This window comes from Arvicola amphibius, chromosome 8, assembly GCF_903992535.2.
Source record: "Arvicola amphibius chromosome 8, mArvAmp1.2, whole genome shotgun sequence".
Lineage (NCBI taxonomy): Eukaryota > Metazoa > Chordata > Mammalia > Rodentia > Cricetidae > Arvicola > Arvicola amphibius.
Genome location: NC_052054.1, coordinates 12,316,397 through 12,335,402, shown reverse-complemented (window position 1 = coordinate 12,335,402; position 19,006 = coordinate 12,316,397). Strand labels below are relative to the sequence as shown.

Below are 19,006 nucleotides of genomic sequence, written 5' to 3'. Positions count from 1 at the left end.
CACTTTGGGTTATGAGGAGCTGGGGAGCAATCTGTGCTCCAGGGGCCCTGAAGCAAGGTCCTCGGAGTTCAGCATCCTCCTATCCATGGAGCTCCCCATGCAGGGTGGAAGCCCACGCATGGGTGTTTGGCCCATCACATGGGACGTCCTCACAGCATGACGAGGGCGTAGCTACCAGACTTGGGTACCCACCCTGGATCCACCTCTCTGCCTGCTCAGCCAGCCTCTGCTCGGTGCTCTGGGAAACATTTATTAGCACAGCAGACTGGAAAGACTAGTGTTCCTTGCTTTAAGCGTTTTCTCATGCTTTGGGTCTATCTTAAACTTGCTGCGTTTGTGAGTTTTTGGAAGGGTGTGGCACAGGACAGTGACTGGGGAATCCAGGCCCAGTCTGACTTGTGCTTCATGGCCCTTGGAAGGTCCTCTCCAACTTCCTTGTTGGTCCCTGTGCTTGTCACTAGCTTCCTAGAAATTCTTAGTCTGGGAAACCCAGGAGTTAGACATTGGCACACATATGTGACTATTACCCTTTATTCTATGAAACAATTCCTGAGACACTGGGGCTGTCTTATTTGGTACAGTACTTGCCTAGCATGCGCAAAACCACTGGATTTGATACCAGAACAGGATATGATCGTGCGTGCCTATAATCTCAACACTCTGGAAATAGAAAAAGATCAGGAACTAAATGTATCTATCCTCAGCTACATGGCAAGTTAAGGCCAGGGTGGCTTACATAGACTGAAAAAATGACTATGATGTTGATGACGACAGAGCTGAGCGTCTCCACACCACCGCTATGTCTCCAGGACCCTCCCAAAAGTCTTATTCACAGCTAGCTCCAGTGCCGTTTGCACTGGGGGGTGGGTGGAGGAAAGCTAGAGGTTTGAACTTTACGTTCCATTATGTCTTGTCCTGTATCCAGCGGAAGAGAGCTAGAGTGTCTGCCAGGGAGCCCGCAGGTTCCTACATGACCCAGCATGTCCATAGGACCTCTAGGAGCTGTGACTGCGTCTGAGGCTCAAGAGACCTCGGGGGACATGTCACGTGGCCTCCCAGACCCTGCTGGGTCCAGGGCAGAGTTGGAAATGGAACTCATTCTCCTTTGCCACACAGTTTCCCACCTTCCTTTTGGAATGCCTTGGACCAGGACGGCCATTTCCAATGCTTCTTATTAGCGACCAGATAGGCAAGGAAGGACCAAGTCTCCTTTCCCTGCAAGACCCCTGCCGTTTGTTTTCATAGGGCTCCAGGCATGGAGGCTCTTTGTCACCCCCAGCTCAGCGTGACCCGCTCTTGCTGTGCAGTAAGTCCTTGGAGCAAGTGGCATTAGCCTGACAGGGGTGACTGTCCAACAAATAACCAGACCTAGTGTGAACTTAGCATTCACGGTGCTCCCTACTAGTTCTCCATTTCTTTCCTGTGGCTGACCCTTAACACAGTTTTCTTGCTTGAACCTAACTCCAAACCTCCGCATGCACCTCAAGATTTTTCACATCCGTGTGCCCCTGAGATTCGCTCCAGTAACTCACCGCTGCCTGCCCCTTCTCACATCCCAGGTTGCTGTGGAACAAGGAGGGAGGGGGGAGCCAGGGAGGCTTTTTATTGTGAAGTGCCAGCCGAGCTGCAGTTCTGGGTTTGCTCTCACAACTGCCACTAGGCAGGCGCTGGGCAGCACTCTGGACTTCACAGGGCTCTCCGGTTTCAAAGATTCTCCCTTGCAAAGCACGGAAACAGTAGTCAACTATCACTAGATACACGACTCCCAATTCTTCAGAATAAATGAAACTCTAAAGTCAAGTCTTTTCTGTAATTAAATTATCGATTGCTTCTGGCTTCCAGTTCTTAACTATAAACTTTAGTGGATTATGTAAGTATTCACACTGCTGTGTTCTCCAGGAGACTAACCCAGTAGTGACTTAAGTGTGGCTTTGATTGTAAACATCCCTGCTGCTCAATGGTGGGGCTCTTGTACTTGAACATAGGAGTTGGAAATTCTGCTGGTTTCAGCCTGAAGCTGGAGAGATGCCTAGGAGCCTGAAGCTGGAGAGATGCCTAGGTCTTGTCCCTCACACCTCCACCCAGACTGATACCCTGCTCCCTCCCTGGCATAGGAGAGAAAGCCAGGACATTGGTATCTAGCCACAAGGGCAGCTCTCTCTCTCTCTCTCTCTCTCTCTCTCTCTCTCTCTCTCTCTCTCTCTCTCTCTCTCTCTCTCTCTCTCTCTCTCTCTCTCTCTCTCTCTCTCTCTCTCTTCCTCTTTGGAGAAATGGCGCCTCCTGTGGCAGGAAAGACAGAGCCTGTTCTGTTGGGAAGAAGTTAGCCTCAGAGCGGGTCTGGCACTTCACAGTGACCATGTGAAATCCAGTAGGTGGCAGTGTAGTGGCATCAACCTTTGTATTAGGTGAGCAATGATAACCACTTTGAAGGTCAAGAATTTCAACAAGACAGCTATGTCACTGGTCCTAATTGGAGTCTCTGGAGTTGCTGCCTGGGCTACTGGAATCAACTGGTTATTTTGGAGATTTATGTGTGAAAGAGACTCTTTTCTTGACTTTCAGGATCTGAGCTGCCTCTTTGAATTATACTTGGAGCCACTCCAGAGTGAGACCTTCCTTACCCAAGATGAGGTAAATTGTGAATACTTTTCTTCTCCTCTGACATGCGAGTCCTGTTTCTGAGCCTTTTAGCAGAGGCTCTCGACCAGTTGTGCTCTTCTCTTAACATTACAGAGTGATGCTCCTACTTACAGAGTTCATGCCCAAGAACCCCAGTTAAAAAAACAGCAGTAGCAACAACAAAAACTTGCTTTTCTTTCTATCTTTTTCTGAGACAGGGTCTCACTGTGTATCCTGGCTGGTCTGGAACTCACTATGTAGACCAGGCTGGCCTTGAATTCACAGAGCTCTGCCAGCCTCTCCCTCCCTAACGCTAGGATTAACGTTGCATGACACGATGCCCCATGTAAAGAAGTCATGCTTTGATTAAGTTGGTGATTTGTGCCGGGCTGTATCCATAGCTGCCTGTGGCTTCATGTGGTCCATGGATGCAGGCTGGGCACAACTGTTAGAATAGAGCTACAGAGCCCCAGCGAACACTGAAGAGTCATCAGAAAGTCTGTGTGTGACCTCCTTCAAAGCCACTGATGTGGCCCTGTCATGGAAGGCACAGTGGCACACTTATGAAGGCAGAAGGTTGTTTCTTTTTTATTTGGCAAGAGGTACAGCCAAAAGCTACTTTCCAGTATATGAATTGTTAATATTAAATCACAAGAGTTAGCTCCTTTCCAATGACTGCCATTTCTCCTGATTTGAATTCAAATCCACTTGAAAAGTTACTTTGGGACTGTGGGACTGCAGGGAGCCAGAGCTATGTCTCTAGGTATAGAGTACACCCTGTGAATGTGCTCTATAAATATCTGCTATGCCTGCGTCTCGGGCACGCATCTATGGTGGAGGTGAGGGAGTCTTGCTTGGCCTGGCTACACCTTTTCACGCCTCACCCCGCCCTTCCTGCAGATGGAGTCACTGTTCGGAAGCTTGCCAGAGATGCTGGAGTTTCAGAAGGTGTTCCTGGAAACGCTGGAGGACGGAGTCTCCGCTTCCTCAGACTTCAGCGTCCTGGAGACCCCCTCCCAGTTTCGAGTATGTCTTTTTGGATTTGCATTTAAAGCAAACACAAGTGGGTAGGGTGTAAAAGTTCTCCCCTAAATCAATGAATTTAGTGTGATCCATTGCCCTGCATTCTCAGTGGGTCAGGGAAGGCGGCTTTGTGGTTTTCTTCCAGACTGACTGCTTTCAGTGGTCAGCAGTCTGGATCACCTGACTGCTGGCCATACCGGTTCTTCACTCACTATCAGAAAAGGTACTGCAGCACTTTAAAAAAAAAAAGATTTACTATGATTAAATATAGTGTTCTGCCTACATGTAGGCCTGTATGCATGAAGGGGGCACCAGATCTCATTACAGATGGTCGTGAGCCACTATGTGGTTGCTGGGAATTGAACTCAGGACCTCTGGAAGAGTAGCTAGCACTGTTAACCTCTGAGCCATCTCTCCAGCCCCTGCAGCAACTTCTTTTGAAACAAGAGCAGCTTCCCTGCCCTGGATTCCTCTCTTATGTAGTCCTGAGAAACTGGGCTGGAAAATGTGGGTTTCAGATGGCCATCAGAGAAGTGTGTGCCTTGTGAAGGAGTAAGGACCATGGCCAACAGGATGTTCATCCAGGAGAGAGAGGGTGGGGAAAAGTAGAAAGGGGTTTTAGAAGCATGCAGTAGGCACAATTCATCCCAAGTAATGGAGCGGGCAACTCCGAAGGTCCTCACACCACCTTAGACCACTGTAGTCCCATTCATCAGATGCAGTTAATCCGCTGCCAGGAAGTGCCTCTGCCAGAACCTTCCCCATCCATCTATAGGTGAGTTAGGGCAGACTGGTCTCCACCTACAGACTGAACAGAGCAGCAATGACAGCCGTCAGCAGCAAATTACCAGCTGAAGCCAGAGTACATCGGAGACGTGTTTGATTTGACCTTTTCTCATCCCTTCTAGAAGTTGCTCTTTTCCCTTGGAGGCTCCTTCCTCTACTATGCCGACCACTTCAAGCTGTATAGTGGATTCTGTGCCAACCACATCAAAGTGCAGAAGGTTCTAGAGCGAGGTGAGTTGTTTAGAGCCTCTATAGGTCTTTTTAAAACTGTTAATAAGGGGTAGGTCTGCATCCAGCAGGTAGAGGGTTAAATGTGATTTTGATGGGCTGTCCTGTCTTGACCTTGAAAATGAGAAAAGTTAAGGGACACTTCAGGTTCTTTGCAGTTATGTAGTAGTGGGCAGGTGGGCTCCGAGCTTTGCCATGTGTCACTCTGCTGTCCCTGTCTGTCAAACCATTACAGCCACAAGCCTTGGGTGACCGGAGAGAACACATGCTGTTTTTTAACTTTAGTGTTAACTTTCTTAGGCATGTGGAGCTACTACACTGTAAAGTCCCATCATCTAACTCCAAGGAAGGGCATAGCTAAGTTGTTTCCCTGGTGGAACTGGGAAAAACTGCCTCCTAGAGGCCAGAGGTCGCCCACTCTCTACTCTCATGACTCACAGAAGGGGGTGGGGCGCAGAGGCTTCCCTTACAATCTTGGGTTTAAGATTTCCACGAATGCAGTTCAAACCCATTTGATTTAAATAGGGAACTTCGCAGTATCCCAGAAATTCCGAGTTTATAAAAAATGCATCTCGGAATGCTTCAGATGACGGTGAGCCACACAGCCACACAGCCACACAGCCACACAGCCACAAGCACTGTCAACAGAGGGCTGAGCGCAGTTAATTTCTCTTTCACAAACACCTTTATAATGGATGGTCTAACGAGGCGCACAGTTACGGTGGTTTCCCTGGTGGAACTGGGAGCAACTTCGCCTCCCAGAGGCCGCCCACTCTCTACTGTCATGGATAAAAAACACCGAGTCCAACTTGTCCTTTGCTATAAAACGAGGTCACCTCTCCACCTGCATGATCTTGTGACCAATGACATCTCTTAAGTGCTGTAGATTTTGCCCTTGAGACTGAACCTAAATAAGGACATTTCTTCAAACTGGTTGGTCCCTACATGGCTGGTCTGTCACCAGCACCCCGTGGAACCCAGTGTGATGGCTGGCGTGCCCACTGTCCATCATCTGCACCTGTATTTCTGTGTGCATCCTTTCTAACAGTGATGGACAGAGGCTGCTCTTGCTGCTAAGGGGTCCCCAGGCCCCACTGGGTGGAAAACACCGCAACTCTGGGGTTAAGTAGTCTAGTCTGCCTGGAGCTGTGGGGTGATGGCAGGACGGCTTCATAAGGCGGGTGTAGAGAGGAAGGACAGCCAGTGCTAGGGCCGGAGAGGAGATGCCTTTCTGTATGGATCGTTGTCATGAACTGTTGAAGCTCATCTTTGGGCCGCTCAGGACAATCTGTGATGGGCGTGCACAGCTGCACTGTGACTTCATGTCCCTCTCTACCATGCTGGAAAGCTTCCTGCACCCACAGGCCTTGTGAGAGAGATGATAGAGACCTGCTGATGTCTGGGTACTTCAGCTGTGGATGCACTTGGGTTTTTATTACCAAGCAGCATTAGGACCAAGAAAATAATGTAAAACTACACTGGAAGGTAGCATTATACAGTTGAATCATCCCACTGCACTCTCCTAAGGGTCTTTTATCCATTGCTTGCAGCTAAAACCGATAAAGCCTTCAAGGCTTTCCTGGATGCCCGAAATCCCACCAAGCAGCATTCTTCCACACTGGAGTCTTACCTCATCAAGCCTGTTCAGAGAGTGCTCAAGTACCCCCTGCTCCTCAAGGAGCTTGTGTCCCTGACGGACCATGAGAGTGAGGAGCACTATCACCTCACAGGTAAGGCTGGAGGAGGCTGCTTGTTGGCCGAGACTGCTAGCCTGGTGCCTGTAGCTTTGCCCTGTGATTCCGCAGCACTGTGACTGCTCGCCTTGGTTACAGGTCTCGTCTATGGGAACAGCTTAATACAGCCATCGTTCAGGGTGCGCTCAATGAGTCTGGGGACCTTTAACTAGAGGCAAGATTTCATTGTGTAGCTCTGGCTGACCCGAAACACACATAGGCCTCAGATGCCTCCTGAGGGTTGGGACTGAAGGTGTGCATCACTACTCCTGGCTTACAGACAATCTCACAATGAGATTGTCCCTACTAAATTGATCAAGAGGGATGATTGATTTAAGCCTTTCAAATAATGGAATTTAGGTCTAGTGAGTTGAAGTAAAGACCACAGGTCACTTGGCTGGTGACAGTGCTGTGAGAACCTCTGGGCCTCTCCTGTAATTTCCGTGGTCTAGACTGTGCCACAGCTCATGCTTGCTGGTTGGGGTGCCACCTTGTGGAGATCTCTGAGCTCTACAGCTTCTGACAAAGTACAAGAGTACCAAGATTTGGCCAAAACCCTCTGTCCAGGTCATAAACAAATAGCGTGTATAAACGCAAACAGTTGAATGCGCAGTTGGGCATCTCTAAGTCTTTTTCCCTTGAACCTGGGAGCGAAATTCTAGCCCATGTGTCTCAGTGAGGCTCGTGCTGGCACGGGGCTCTATTCCTGTCAGTTCTAGAGGAGACACTGAATTCAAGAGCAGCTCCCCCAAGGCTGGACCGTGTTGCATTGGATTCCGGCTACTCACTTTTCTCCAGCACTCTGGTTAAAACTGCAGCTGCTTTATCTTCTGTAATATGCTATTGGTTGCCGTCATTGTGTTCTCTGGGGCACAGAAAGCGCTGCTGCTGCGGCTGGGCTAAGGTTAGCTTTATGAATGGCACTTTCCAGAGTCTCCCCATTTCTGAGAGAATTTGAGGTAGGTGATGATCTCACTGCCCTTGATTGTGACATCTGGATTAAATAGGCTGTTGTGAGCTGTGCTGCCATCATGCGATTAGTTGAGACCTGGCCTCCCATGCTGGCATTTGATGGGATTTGGAATGATGAGCAAGCACACCTTCCTATTTTTCAGAAGCACTAAAGGCCATGGAAAAAGTGGCCAGCCATATCAACGAGATGCAGAAGATCTACGAGGATTACGGGACAGTGTTTGACCAGCTGGTGGCAGAGCAGAGTGGCACAGAGAAGGAGGTCTGTGGGGGCTTTAGTTTGAGTAGCTTCCTGCCTGGGTGGATGAGCTTAGGGTACCCTCTAGAACAGCTACGTGCTTAGACATTCCTGGGGGAGACATAGCCCTTTTTTTTTGCTATGAATATGTAAAATAATTATATAGTTTATATAGAAATGGAATGGGAAATGGATTAAACTAGTCTAAAATGTAACTGTCTTGTTAGCATTGTATGGGTGAAGTCATAGTCCCAGAAACTAGAACACAGGGAAGGTGGGCTGGGAGAATGAAGGAAGGGGATGAAGCATGTGGATAAAACACAGGGCTTGTTCCTTCCGGTGACCTTTCTGCTCCAGCCCCAGATACAGTGATTTTCTGCTCACTCAGACAGTCCCAGGGATCACTGACAGTTTCTGTATTTTCATGTTTGTCTGATTGCTAACTTAGAGCACTGAGCGTTGAGAGAACATAGTAAGTGGCAGGAACTGAAAAGGGACAGAGCTTTTTGTATTTACTTAGGACAGTTTCAATGTTAGTATCTTATTATTGGCAGTCTGATGTAGCTTAGTGACCTGAAATCAACACTACTAACACAGACCCCTTAGAATTCAGTGGTTCTCAACCCTCCTCATGCTGTGACCCTTTAATACAGTTCCTCATGCTGTGACCCCCACAACCATAAAATTTTGTTGCTACTTCATCACTGTAATTTTGTTACTTTTATGAATTGCAATGTAAATATCTGATATGTGGCCCCTGCAAAGGGTCATTCACCCCCAAAGGGGTCGTGACCCACAGATTGAGAACTACTGTCTTAGATGACCACTAAACAGGACGGTGGTGGTGGACATCCTTGATCCCAGCACTTGGGAGGCAGAAACAGGCAGATCTCTGAGTTAGAGGCCAGCCTGGTCTACAGAGCCAGGGCCTTACAGAGAAACCCTTATCTCGAAAAACCTAAAAACAACAAAAGCCCTAAGTACTTTAAAGCCAAACACACCACCTCCTATTATTTAACAGGCCCAGGCACAACTAAAGCCTGCCTGGGTTACAGAGTAAGTTCAAGGTCAGGCTCGGCAATTTAGAGACCTGGTCTCAAAACAAAAAATAAAGAGGACCAGGGATGCACTCAGCGGTGAGGCGGTGAGGCATTGGGCCAGCAGGCAGGAGGCCCTAGGCCAACCCTGTTACTAATAGAGTGCAGCTCGATGCTTGGCTCGTATTTACAGAACTTCAGCCACTTCATGCCGTGTTGATGGGGCTATACAAACACAACGGTTCCTATGGATGTCAGCCATGACCACTAGAAGCAATTCTGTGTCTTACATGAAATAGCTCCTGAGAGTTCCACATCTGTTTCTTGTCTTTAATGTAGGTGACAGAACTGTCCATGGGGGAACTCCTGATGCACTCCACAGTTTCCTGGCTGAATCCGTTCCTCTCCTTAGGAAAGGCCAGGAAGGACATTGAGCTCACAGTTTTTGGTTGGTACTCCGGTTTGGAAACCGTAGCAGTAACAAAAGCTTGACTATAACATTACCGCTCTTGCTGACTCCTGCTTTTGGGAAGTTGGGAAAAACGCTGCAGTGGCTGGTACCCAGCATGGCCTGCTAGGGGAAGTACCTCACGAGACTGGAAACCCTCTGCCTAACAGTGCCGCCTTTCAAACTCTCTTCCTTCTCTCCCAGAATTGGGAGGGCAAGCCGTAGTGTGTGCTCACTGAGACCTGGAGGCCGCGGCCTCAGCTGTCAATCAAGTGACGAGAAGCACTTGCAGGACCTGCTTTGCTCAGTAGGCACTTCTGCACAGTTCAGCTCTAACAGGAAGAGCAGGTGTTGATGCAGTGGGATTGCAGTCCTGGGTTAGAAGCGCTTTGTTCTCATGCGGTGCCCAGCTCTGGGTTAATCTGAGAAGAGTCTGCAGAAAATAATAAGACCCTTCTTTCTCTTTTACTTTTAGTTTTTAAGAGAGCTGTCATACTGGTTTATAAAGAAAACTGCAAACTGAAAAAGAAACCGGTAAGAAAAATTTAATTTAATTTAAAAATTTAATTAAAGCTGTCTTTTCATGGCTCTCTCTGCTGTTATACCAAGAATCTCAGTATAACACTCACTAAGAATCTCGGCCTCACCGCCCAACATCACTCAACCCACCTGACTGATTTTCTAAACTGTTATAAACTATTTCCAAGGTTTTAATAGTGAAAACATCGCACCCCCAAATGACCACACCTATGTCTATTCAAAAGCACACAACTCTATGTGTATTCTCAGTTGTACAGTTAGAGTAGGCATCAGGAATGCAGGTTGTGGAGCTTCACGGTTAACCTTACATATTCAGGGCTGACTATATTTTATGAATATCTACCACCAAAACCCAAAATATCCATGACAGAATTAGAACCAGAAAAACAATTAACTTTATATTTGCTTTTATAACCAGGGTCTATTGCTTGCATTCAGTCCTTCCTCATCCCCTTATATTTAGCCTTTTCTGGTCTCTTTTCTTCATGTTATACTGTGCTCAAGTGTACATCTGTTTCTATATACACAAATAATACTGGCTAGAATTTGTGTATGAGTGAGAACATGCAGTTTTTTTTCTTTCTGAGATCAAGTGACCTCAATGTTTACATTCTAATTCCATCCATTTTGTTGTAAATTAACACCATTTTTCCTGAGAGCTGAGTTGGGACACACACGCACACGCACACGCACACACACACACACACACACACACACACTCATTACCCATTCATCTTTTGATGGACAACCAGGTTGCTTCCAGTTCTTTGCTACAGTGAATAAGCAGAGATGAACAAGGAGTGCAGACATTGCTGTGGTAGGCTATGGGATTTTCTGCACATGCACAGAATGGGTAGAAGAGCTGCTCATCTGCTTTAAATGATGACTAAGACAAACACCTAAGTGGAAACTTTCATTCACTGAAAATAATAAGTGTGGCCCCATATATTACATAGAGGCCTGGAAAACTTTGGCTTTAAAATAATTTTTACCTTGGTACAAAAAGCTAAGACCCAAAGCAAAACTCAAAGCTCTCAATCGGAGCTTAGCCACAGACACCATAAGTCACCAGCAAGAACTGGAGACAGCGGGAAGGCATGGCTGCCATCTTTGTCTCTCGTGTCCCATAAACTCCCAGTCCGGCCCAGCCCCGGTCCTGGGAGGCCTTTGAGACCTGGGTTCACCTGGTTTATGTACATGTTAGACACCCACAAGAGTCCTGCATATAGATCAAGGTAGCTCTGTTCACTGCGCATGGGACTAACCCCTTCCTGGTGCTCTCTCACCTTGCAGCCCTCGAACTCCCGGCCTGCCCACAACTCTGCTGATTTGGACCCCTTTAAGTTCCGGTGGTTGATCCCCATTTCTGCGCTTCAAGTTAGACTTGGGAACACAGCAGGTAAACACTTTGGGGATGCGACAAGGAACACGTTTATGTGCATTTCATTCATGTGGCATGAAAAAGCAGGGAATGCTTAGGGTTTCAGTCTGGTACTGTGGCAGCATGGGACATGTGCACAGATCATGGGATGGCAGACATATGTTCACTTTGTGGTCAGGAAGCAGGGACAGGAAGGGCATTAGGAGCTACACCTTCTCTTAACAGCTTCCATCCCTTCTCCCCCCAGTAGTAGCACAGGCTACCCACCAAGTCTTAAAGTGCATGGGCCTTGGGGACATTCCCACACCATAGTAGCTGGGGATAATTTCTGCATGTATTTGACTTTCTAGAAGAAGAAACTGAGAACAAGGTTGTTTTGACATTTCTTTACAATCTTTTGGAAGGAAACAAGCGGCATCGGATGGCCATTTTCTGCCAGATGCCTCTGCATTGGTCCTTCATTTTTGCAGTCAACAATGACAACATTTTCCTTTCTGCCATATGCCTTGATACCCTAAACTTTATTAAATAAGGATCCACACAATATTAAGGAATTTTCTAGTATGTTTAAGAGTACTGCAAATAAAGAAACTACAAAATGCCCCTCTGACCTTGAACAATAACTAATTCCTTTAGTTATAACTAAGGACCTTCTAGAATAACTAATTCTTCAATAACTTGTATGTATGTATGTATGTCAGAGGTGCTTATGTTTCTAAGAACATGACTGCAAGGGAAGGAAGGGGCTTTGTCACCTCAAATTCCTGAGCAAATCCTCCTGTTTGTTTCAAGAATGGGGCTAAAATCTCCAGTGAGAGAGGAACTGGGACTTGGTAGCTGAGACAAGAGGCTTGCCACAAATTCAAGGCCAGCATGGGCTACAGAGTGAGATCCTGCCACACACAGCCAAAACAAAACCTAAAACTACCAAAGAGGGATGAAGAATTTCACCTCAATTTTTGTAGCTATTTGTTAATATCTCTGAGTGATCTGTAGAAGAAACTAAAGAGCCAGAACTGGGGGTGTTTGAGTTGGGAGCATCTTAGTTACTCTTAACTATAGCATTTTGGCCAAGTTGTAGACTCTTGTTTCCATTTCCTTTTACCCAGGGACTGAAAATAACTCCATATGGGAGCTGATTCATACGAAGTCAGAAATTGAAGGGCGGCCAGAAACCATCTTTCAGCTATGCTGCAGGTACTTCCCTGGACAAATGGGTGTAAGACTTCACTGTGCCCCCTTTAGAGAGGAGTTTAGGGGCTGGAGAGATGGCTCAGCAGTTATGAATACTTGCTGCTCTGCCACAGGACTCGGGATCGGTTCCCAGCACCCATGTTGGGTAGCTCACAACCACCACTAACTCTTGCTCCATATGATCGGATGCCTCTTCTGGTCTCTTCAGCGCCCCCCCCCCCCAGCACCACCCCTAACACACACACACACACACACACACAAATCTTTAAAGTATATGTGTGTGATATTTTTAGTTCCCTTCTGGAATTTAGTTTTAGGGTACAACTTCTGCCTAAAATGGGCAACTGTGGGTCCATTAGAATATATTGATGAGATATAAAGTAATCCATTCTCACCTCCTTTAATTCAGAAAAGCCAGGCACACTTGGTGGGTAGCTTGCTAGCTTCTGAGGTGCAAGGCAGAGCTGGTCAAGGCTGTGTCCCCAGGAAGGCCCACACAGAAGCAGAACGGACAGTGCATCCTTCATGTTCTCTTTCTTCTCCTTTCCTCAGCGACAGCGAGAGCAAGACTAGCATCGTTAAGGTGATCCGTTCTATTCTGAGAGAGAACTTCAGGCGCCACATAAAGTGTGAGCTACCGCTGGAGAAGACCTGTAAGGATCGTCTGGTGCCTCTTAAGAACCGAGTTCCTGTTTCAGCCAAATTAGGTGAGAATTGCATTAGCTCTGTCCTAATGAAGAAACATGTCACTCACAGTCCAGTCATTCTTCCATAAAACACACCTACTTCAACCACATCCCTTCTATCAGCTGGCATGATGCAGTGCAGGCTTACCATCTGACCTGTTTCTTCCTCTGAGATGAACGTGGATCTGGGAGCTTTGCTTTGCCAGGCTTCCTGAAGGTCATTACTTAATTCAGATCACAAGACAGAATGGGCTCATTCTTATGCAATCTCTGCAGCAGGTCGCCTAGAACATACTAGAATATACTGTTCATCTGTACTCTTCCACCTAGCAACCCCAGTTCTTTTTGTATTCTTTTTTTTTTTTTTTGAGACAGGATTTCTGTGTAATAACAGTCTAGCTGTCCTGGACCTAGCTCTGTAGACCAGGGTGTCTTGTTTGTAATCTTAGAGGGCGCACATATTTTCCTTTCCCTTCCCTTTTTCTTTCTCTCAACATCTTTGTTTTCTGTTCTGTTGTCAAAATCATCTATGGTCATCAAAACGAATGTGGTGCCAGTGAATTACAGGGACATTCAAACTAAGAATTCCCTTTGAACAAAGTCAATGAATCTCTCCCTACCACACAATTACAAGTGCACAATGTTAATTCTCTTAAAGTTGGTTATAAATTCCAGCAGACAATGCTCAATGCTCAAGAGAGATAAGAGCATTTTTCAGCTTCTAATGGAGCATCTAGGGAAATAAACAGGGAGGCTAAGCATAGAGATATGGTATAATATTTTCAGATCTAGGTAATGTAAAAGTGTAACCTATTTTTTTAAGTGGTAAACTATTCAATTTACTCATTGGCAAAATAAGTAATCCTGGCCTTTATGGTAGTTGGTACTTTATTATTCTATCTATATGGTGAAGCTCTAGGAATCTAAAAAAAAAATGCTGAACTGCAACTGAAGAATTTCAGATATGCCTGGGGGTGTCGCTCAGTGGGCACAGCGCTTGCCCAGTGTTCAGCAGACTCTTGATCTCGAGCATACATAGAACCAGGTGTGGTGGTGCACGCTGTAATCACAGCACTCCAGAGGAGGCAGAAGGCACAGAAGTTTAACACTGTCCTCAGCTACACAAGAAGTGAGAAGCCAGCCTGGGCTCCAAGAGACCCCTACAGACATCAGTAAATTCACTGTTTGACATAACTACATGGGTTTGCCACCTAATTGCCAACTCTAAACTCACATAACAAAATCTTCACATAGGTGTCACAACCCCTGAGGCCCTAACTCTACATTGTAGAATCTGTTTGTCATATGGAGGAATGTGCTTTTCTCTCTAGCATCATCCAGGTCTCTAAAGGTCCTCAGAACATCCTCCAGCAGCGAGTGGCCCGGCGAGCCCAGCAAGGGCAACTCATTGGACTCGGACGAGTGTAGCCTGAGTAGCGGCACCCAGAGCAGTGGCTGCCCAGTGGCGGAGAACAGGCCGGACTGTAAGAGCACCGTGCTGGAGAAGGACCCTCAGGAGGGCCTGGCAGAGTTTCCAGATGGTCTCAAAGAAAGCGACATTCTGAGTGATGAAGAGGAGGACTTCCACCACCCTCTGAAACAGGGCAGCCCTACTAAGGACATTGAGCTTCAGTTCCAGAGACTGAGAATCTCCGAGGAGCCCGAAACGAACCCAGCTGGGCCACAGCCTACGGGGCCAGGCGAGCAGCCCAGGCTGGTCAGGGGCCACTTTTGCCCCATTAAACGAAAAGCAAACAGCACCAAGAGGGGCAGAGGGACTTTGCTCAAGACGCAGACTCGTCACCAGTCACTTGACAGCCACCCTGAAACTGCCAGCATCGATCTAAATTTGGTGCTGGAGCGAGAATTCAGTGTCCAGAGTTTAACTTCAGTTGTTAATGAGGAGTGTTTTTATGAAGCACAGAGCCATGGCAAATCATAGGACTTGTGTGGCGGGTTACAGTGCTCATTTGTAAACCAGTGAGAAACAGAACTGCAGGACACCAGCTGTGTTTGGGTTCGTGCAGTATATATTCTTCCACAAAACTTGCTGTAAAGATTTAAGTTATTTTAATTTATTGTGGATCAGAAAACTAGAGATTAGAACCTGTAAATTGTGTATTACATCCCTTTTGGGCAGGAATCAAATGACTTAGTCTTGTAATAGAACTGAATTCTAATTCTTTTAAGTTATGTGGGAAAGGAAGCTTGGGAAAGTTGTGATTAATGGCTTTTAAAAGGGTCCTTCCTTCAGTTCTCTGGGCATTTTCTTTGAGCTGTTAGTTTTTTGTTTTATTTAAAGCACATTTAAGTTATTTTTATGTGGTTTAGGGGCACAATGTGCATATATTTCAGTTTTGCAGGTTGTAATAAATGCTGTTTATACTAAACATGTCGCATCTATGTAGTGTATATATATATATATATATTAAAGGAAAGCTTGTACTGCATCTACTTGATATTTATTTTCTTAAGTAGTAATGGCATGTAAGTAAGTCATCTGGTTACTCACTGGTGTTTGTCTTTACAGAGTGACAGACATAAGTACAGATGCAGAGGATCCACACTGTGGATGTGGAGCCCTCAGAGCAGCCGTTAGGACTCCCAGCTTTCTGGGTCATCATCTTTCCCATGGCTTTTTCTTCTCTTCTGCTTGAGCTCGTCTCTGAAATTATAAGCAAAGAGCTGCGGGTCTTCCTCACACATTTTCCTGTACACGTCACACAGGCTCTTAAAGTGCATGAGCGAGAGATGAATGGGCCGGAGAGTGGGGTCGATGTCTGCCTGCTGTAGCAGCCTTCCAGTGCTTTCTAGGCGCTGAGCTTCAGGGAAGAGCATTCTGAAAGGAAAGTGGGAGGGGCTGACTTAAATTATGTCGATCAAGGTATCTTTGCATAAACTTCAAAAGGACACACTGCTAGTGCCTGAGGCTCTTAGAGCCTCTTGGGTACCCAAAGACTCCCTGTGTGACTCACTGGAAGCAGGTCTAAGCTAAGACTTGCAAGGTGTGTCCACAGAGGGAAAACTGTCTTCCCAAGCTAAAACAAATGGTTTGATTCTCTATAACCTGGACGTAAAGTCTTTAAAACCCTTTACTCCAAAAGAAAGTATAAGTTGTCTGTTATGAAAACAGTTAATCATCTTTAAAACTCAGTGTGCATTTTAAATTTCATTTAATTTAACAATCAACTGTTTTTCAAGAGTGAACTTAGATGCCTGGACCTTGGCCATGAGCTCATCCAAAGGGCTTGGCAGAGGCCATGGTCAGTGAAGGATGAATTCTCCCAGGCTGATGGTGACCCACACTCCCCAGCCTCTCAGGGGAGATGACTTAGTTTCTAACACCTGGGAGCACTTTGTAGTATGGTGTGACTGAAGGAAAGCAACCACCATCCTTCAAAGTGAATTTTGGTATTTGGTCCATGTCTCTGTAGAGGAAGGCATATTCAGATGAATAGGGTTGGGGGGAGTTGCTTTGAAAGCAGTAGGACTAGGCTCACCAATAAATTCCAGGATTTTCAAAAGGAAGATGTACTTGTGATTCCCACCACCTCCAATTAGAGCTAATATGTACAGATGTGTGAGTTTTACTTTAAAATTAGAACATTCATAATAAAAAATCATTAATAAAGAGGGTTTTACAGGTTGCACTGGTTTCAGGATGCAGTTGCTTTGACACACTTGAAATCATTTCATGTACTAACCCAAACTTCTTACATCCCTACAGAGAACCAAAATGGATCTGTGTAAGTCTTAGAAAGTGTGTGCTATAAGCCGAGCCCTTTTCAGCAGCTATCCGTTGACTATTAAAAAGTGTACCTAACTAAATGTCTTAAAACCTGCTAGGTGAGAAGGAATGGGTGCGGTGACTGCAGAGCTGGGGCTCAGTCTTACTTTTCTAGAAGGCACATGTGCCCTTGTGGAGCCATGAGTCTGACAACACAAGAGCTCCCACTGAGTGGGCCGAGGATGCTGCAATGACATCATGTCAGCTAGCAAGGTATGTCTGCTTTGTAGTTCTCAAGCGTGTCCTTAAGGAGAGAGACAGCAACCCACCGAGTCCTGCCTGAGAAGCCTTCCTAGCAGCGAGTCAGCAGAAGCTGTGCACCTGTGTGTTTTAAGTTGTATTTAGACCAAACCATACCAAACCTGTATATGGAAGGTGACTCTGGGGCTTTTCCTCAGTGGTGGTGACATGTTGCTCACCACAGGATCTAAACCAAGAGCCAGGGTCATACATGCCGTTTAAGAGTCAAAGTCACAAAGGGTTCTTACCCAAGCCCTCGGTGGCAGTACTTCCTCCGGAACTGAAACACGTTCTGAACAACTTTTTCTACCAGCTTGAATGGCTGCTGGATCTTGGGCTGTATCAACGGTGTAAAGTGTACCACTCCTACGTCAACCTTCATTGAGAGCAAACAGCAAAATTGTGATTTCAACTTTTTCTCTAGTCCTGGGGATCCAACCCAGGGCTTCCTGCCTGCCTGGCAAGCCCTCTAACGCGGAGCGATGTCCCTTGCCTTAATCAAGTCATCTGTGACAATCACAGGACACAGGCTCTTTAGCAGTTCTCAGGAACCATTCAGTGGGCCTGTGTCTTTTCTGGACATACAAGCTTAAGTTTTGGGTGTCTGCAGAAATCCCAGGGGGGCTGCAACTATGCAGAAAAGTGTCCACTAGACCTGTGCCCGAGGGTCACTTCATTTGAAAACGTGGAATTGCAATGGCCTGTAAAAGCCCATCTGTGTAACTGCCAAGGCCAGTAGGCAGGCAGCAGTTGGCAGTGGGCCGAGCATCTTAGCTTTCAGATGAGTACAGTAAGCTGAAGCGGCAGTTCTGACCGTAGGCCGGGATCCCCCAAGGACCACTTAGTGCTGACTTTGCCAGGAAGGGGTGATTAGGAAACCAGCTATTTTGAGGACAGATGCTGTGTTCACGCGCAGAGTCCATGCAGTCCCAGGACTTTCAGTCTGGGACTTTCAGACTTCACATGCACCAGGAGGCATGGCAGGACTGAGAAGGAAGACTGAATTTTTAAGATGTCACTGTTGGACAGGGTTTAAGCTGCTACCAGCTGTTGAGATCATTTAATTACAGAAGACTAGACTTCAGGCTTATGTGGTAACGAGTTATCTCCTGCCCCTTTCCAAAAATGGACTCATGAGTGAATCACTGAGAATCACTAACAATGGAACAACTGTAAAAATGCAAAGACAACAGTCCTGGCGAGCGCCCCCGCAGAGCTGCTTGGAGGCCTCTACAGAAGTGGAAGCCTCTAAGTGAATAAAGCAATGGTGTCCGGCATTGTTAACTTGCTCCAGAGGCAGAGAAAGCACAACAATTTAGGCAGCGTGGGTGGTGCAGCTGCTGTTCAAAATAAAGTCTGCTCTCCAGTCCCTCCCATTCAGGCTATCATTCTCTCTCAGGTTGATGGGTTTTCTAAAATTCTTGTGGCTACACAACTCCTTTAAAATTGGCCGGCAACACATGTGGGATGGGGGCGCACGGCTTTGCGTTTACATGGGGAGGAAAATAAAGAGCTAAGACATGGGCTCGGCCTGGAAGAGCGAAGCAGCTGAAGATGAGCTGGGCCTCATGTGAGCAGGCTCCCTGCGTACCGCAACGGGGTTTCCCAGTCTGCCATGCCTCACCGGCCAGTTGGCCCACAAAACTCCTCTCCAGAACACTACTGACCCTGTTGCTAAAGCTTCCACCCTCTGTAGTTTACTAACTGGATGTAGCAGACAGTAGATCTTTGACCACAGGGGTGGTGTGGGTGGACACACAAGAATGTTCTAAACAAAAGTTTAAAGGTCCTGAGGAGGACCTTTCTGCACCAAGTATAGGATAATCAACCTACAATCCACAGTCCCAGAGAGGCTAGATAACAGAGGCCCAAATAGGGATGCATGGATTTCCCTGGGAAGGAAACAGAAGAGATCTCCTGGGTGGGGCGGGGGTGGGGGAATGAGACTTCAGGGAGTGGGTTGGGAACAGGACGGAGGAAAAGTAATGGAAGAGACGTCATGATGGGGGGCATTTCAGGGTTAGGGAGAAACCCACAGGAACTCACAGGATGACCCCAGCTAAAACTCCTAGCAATAATGGAGAGGGTACCTGA

At 46.7% G+C, this 19,006-nt stretch overlaps 2 protein-coding genes across 2 annotated transcripts in view; one reads left to right on the top strand and one right to left on the bottom strand.

Moving 5' to 3' along the window:
* The window catches only part of Tiam2 (TIAM Rac1 associated GEF 2), a 141,437-nt gene extending 126,154 nt beyond the window's left edge, over positions 1-15,283 (top strand). The window contains exons 17-27 of the mRNA XM_038338851.1: positions 2,563-2,631; positions 3,520-3,645; positions 4,551-4,659; positions 6,207-6,386; positions 7,505-7,623; positions 8,976-9,084; positions 9,560-9,618; positions 10,918-11,023; positions 12,115-12,202; positions 12,752-12,906; positions 14,217-15,283. Of these exons, the coding sequence (XP_038194779.1) occupies positions 2,563-2,631; positions 3,520-3,645; positions 4,551-4,659; positions 6,207-6,386; positions 7,505-7,623; positions 8,976-9,084; positions 9,560-9,618; positions 10,918-11,023; positions 12,115-12,202; positions 12,752-12,906; positions 14,217-14,827 (1,731 nt within the window). The 3' untranslated portion in view covers positions 14,828-15,283. The remainder of the gene's footprint in view (positions 1-2,562; positions 2,632-3,519; positions 3,646-4,550; positions 4,660-6,206; positions 6,387-7,504; positions 7,624-8,975; positions 9,085-9,559; positions 9,619-10,917; positions 11,024-12,114; positions 12,203-12,751; positions 12,907-14,216) is intronic.
* A 45-nt stretch (positions 15,284-15,328) lies between these two features.
* The window catches only part of Tfb1m (transcription factor B1, mitochondrial), a 38,743-nt gene continuing 35,065 nt past the window's right edge, over positions 15,329-19,006 (bottom strand). The window contains exons 6-7 of the mRNA XM_038338857.1: positions 17,161-17,288; positions 15,329-15,724 (exon numbers count right to left, since the gene is read on the bottom strand). Of these exons, the coding sequence (XP_038194785.1) occupies positions 15,481-15,724; positions 17,161-17,288 (372 nt within the window). The 3' untranslated portion in view covers positions 15,329-15,480. The remainder of the gene's footprint in view (positions 15,725-17,160; positions 17,289-19,006) is intronic.